Below are 2,609 nucleotides of genomic sequence, written 5' to 3'. Positions count from 1 at the left end.
TTAGTTTTTATAAACAAAACACGACAACATCATACAAACAACATCACACCTGCTCTTTTTTTGTTAGTCACTTTCTGTTAATTTACATAAATAGTAATAGATGTAAACAGATAGCTACATTTTGAAGTGTTGCATTTTGATTCAAGAGGGTCACCAACGTGGTAAGTGTAACACAACTCTTTTTTTGTTAGTACATTTTTGTTAAATCACATAAATAATACTCTTTCAATTCAGAGCCTGGATTTTTCCCCTGAGGCTAAAATCCATATCATGCTGCAATCAACTTATCAAATTGAACAGGGGGCAAACGTTGAGGGTGCTACATTGTGACATCATTAAAATACTCTTACTACAATGTTAAAACATTCTACATTGTGACAATATTTCATTGATATCTGAAACAACTCCTTCATGTATGTATTTTCTGATGTTTGATTAGATATATTTTATCAGAGTATCTCTTGTCACATTGATCATAGCCATAAGGTTTATCTCATATGTGAGTCCACTGGTGTGATATCAGGCTGTTTGACTGAGTAAAATTCTTCCCACATTGATTACAGCTATGAGATTTCTCTCCTGTGTAATTCTTTGGTGTGATTTCAGGCTGCTTGACTGAGTAAAACTCTTCCCACATTGATTACAGCTATAAGATTTCTCTCCTGTGTGTATTCTCTGGTGTTTCTTCAGATAGACAGATGTAGCAAAACTCTTCCCACATTGAGTACAGCTATATGATTTCTCTCCTGTGTGTGTTATCTGGTGTGATATCAGGCCGCTTGACTGAGTAAAACTCTTCCCACATTGATCACAACCATAAGGTTTCTCTCCAGTGTGTATTCGCTGGTGTGAGTTCAAGTTGCTTGGCTTAGTAAAACTCTTCCCACATTGATCACAGCCAAAAGGTTTCTGTCCAGTGTGAATTCTCTGATGTATTTTAAGGTCTACTGAAGAGGTGAATCTCTTCCCACAGTCAGAGCAGCAGTGAAGATTCTTTCCAGTGTGTATTCTCAGGTGTAGTTTAAGTGAATCTGATTTTAAGTAACTCTTCCCACAGTCAAAACAGTGGTGAGGTTTCTCTCCTATGTGTACTCGCTGGTGTATTCTCTTATGTAGTTTAAGTGAATCTGATCTTGAGTAACTGCTGATCACCACTGATAAATCCATGATTATCGAAAACTTCAATAAGCATTTCTCAACGGCTGGCCATGCCTTCCGCCTGGCTACTTCAACCTCGGCCAACAGCTCCGCCCCCCCCGCAGCTCCTCGCCCAAGCCTCTCCAGGTTCTCCTTTACCCAAATCCAGATAGCAGATGTTCTGAAAGAGCTGCAAAACCTGGACCCGTACAAATCAGCTGGGCTTGACAATCTGGACCCTCTATTTCTGAAACTATCTGCCACCATTGTCGCAACCCCTATTACCAGCCTGTTCAACCTCTCTTTCATCTCGTCTGAGATCCCCAAGGATTGGAAAGCTGCCGCAGTCATCCCCCTCTTCAAAGGGGGAGACACCCTGGACCCAAACTGTTACAGACCTATATCCATCCTGCCCTGCCTATCTAAGGTCTTCGAAAGCCAAGTCAACAAACAGGTCACTGACCATCTCGAATCCCACCGTACCTTCTCCGCTGTGCAATCTGGTTTCCGAGCCGGTCATGGGTGCACCTCAGCCACACTCAAGGTACTAAACGACATCATAACCGCCATCGATAAAAGACAGTACTGTGCAGCCGTCTTCATCGACCTTGCCAAGGCTTTCGACTCTGTCAATCACCATATCCTTATCGGCAGACTCAGTAGCCTCGGTTTTTCGGATGACTGCCTTGCCTGGTTCACCAATTACTTTGCAGACAGAGTTCAGTGTGTCAAATCGGAGGGCATGCTGTCCGGTCCTCTGGCAGTCTCTATGGGGGTGCCACAGGGTTCAATTCTCGGGCCGACTCTTTTCTCTGTGTATATCAATGATGTTGCTCTTGCTGCGGGCGATTCCCTGATCCACCTCTACGCAGACGACACCATTCTATATACTTTCGGCCCGTCTTTGGACACTGTGCTATCTAACCTCCAAACAAGCTTCAATGCCATACAACACTCCTTCCGTGGCCTCCAACTGCTCCTAAACGCTAGTAAAACCAAATGCATGCTTTTCAACCGGTCGCTGCCTGCACCTGCATGCCCGACTAGCATCACCACCCTGGATGGTTCCGACCTAGAATATGTGGACGTCTATAAGTACCTAGGTGTCTGGCTAGACTGCAAACTCTCCTTCCAGACTCATATCAAACATCTCCAATCGAAAATCAAATCAAGAGTCGGCTTTCTATTCCGCAACAAAGCCTCCTTCACTCAAGCCGCCAAGCTTACCCTAGTAAAACTGACTATCCTACCGATCCTCGACTTCGGCGATGTCATCTACAAAATGGCTTCCAACACTCTACTCAGCAAACTGGATGCAGTCTATCACAGTGCCATCCGTTTTGTCACTAAAGCACCTTATACCACCCACCACTGCGACTTGTATGCTCTAGTCGGCTGGCCCTCGCTACATATTCGTCGCCAGACCCACTGGCTCCAGGTCATCTACAAGTCTATGCTAGGTAAAGCTCCGC

The 2,609-nt window shown here is 44.5% G+C and overlaps 1 protein-coding gene across 1 annotated transcript; it reads right to left on the bottom strand.

Annotated features, from left to right (window-relative positions):
* Nucleotides 1–400: 400 nt before the first annotated feature.
* LOC109876097 (gastrula zinc finger protein XlCGF67.1-like) lies at nt 401–1,247 on the bottom strand. The gene has a single exon (XM_020468561.2). The coding sequence runs from the start codon at nt 1,165–1,167 to the stop codon at nt 520–522; it is 648 nt and encodes a 215-aa protein (XP_020324150.1). The 5' UTR covers nt 1,168–1,247; the 3' UTR covers nt 401–519.
* Nucleotides 1,248–2,609: the final 1,362 nt, after the last annotated feature.

This window comes from Oncorhynchus kisutch, linkage group LG20 (genome assembly GCF_002021735.2).
Source record: "Oncorhynchus kisutch isolate 150728-3 linkage group LG20, Okis_V2, whole genome shotgun sequence".
Classification (NCBI taxonomy): Eukaryota; Metazoa; Chordata; class Actinopteri; order Salmoniformes; family Salmonidae; genus Oncorhynchus; species Oncorhynchus kisutch.
This window is presented reverse-complemented; position numbering and strand designations above follow the sequence as displayed.

Excerpts from the sequence above, each read along its gene's own strand:
- LOC109876097 (XM_020468561.2), bottom strand. The coding sequence starts at position 1,167 with ATGGATTTATCAGTGGTGATCAGCAGTTACTCAAGATCAGATTCACTT.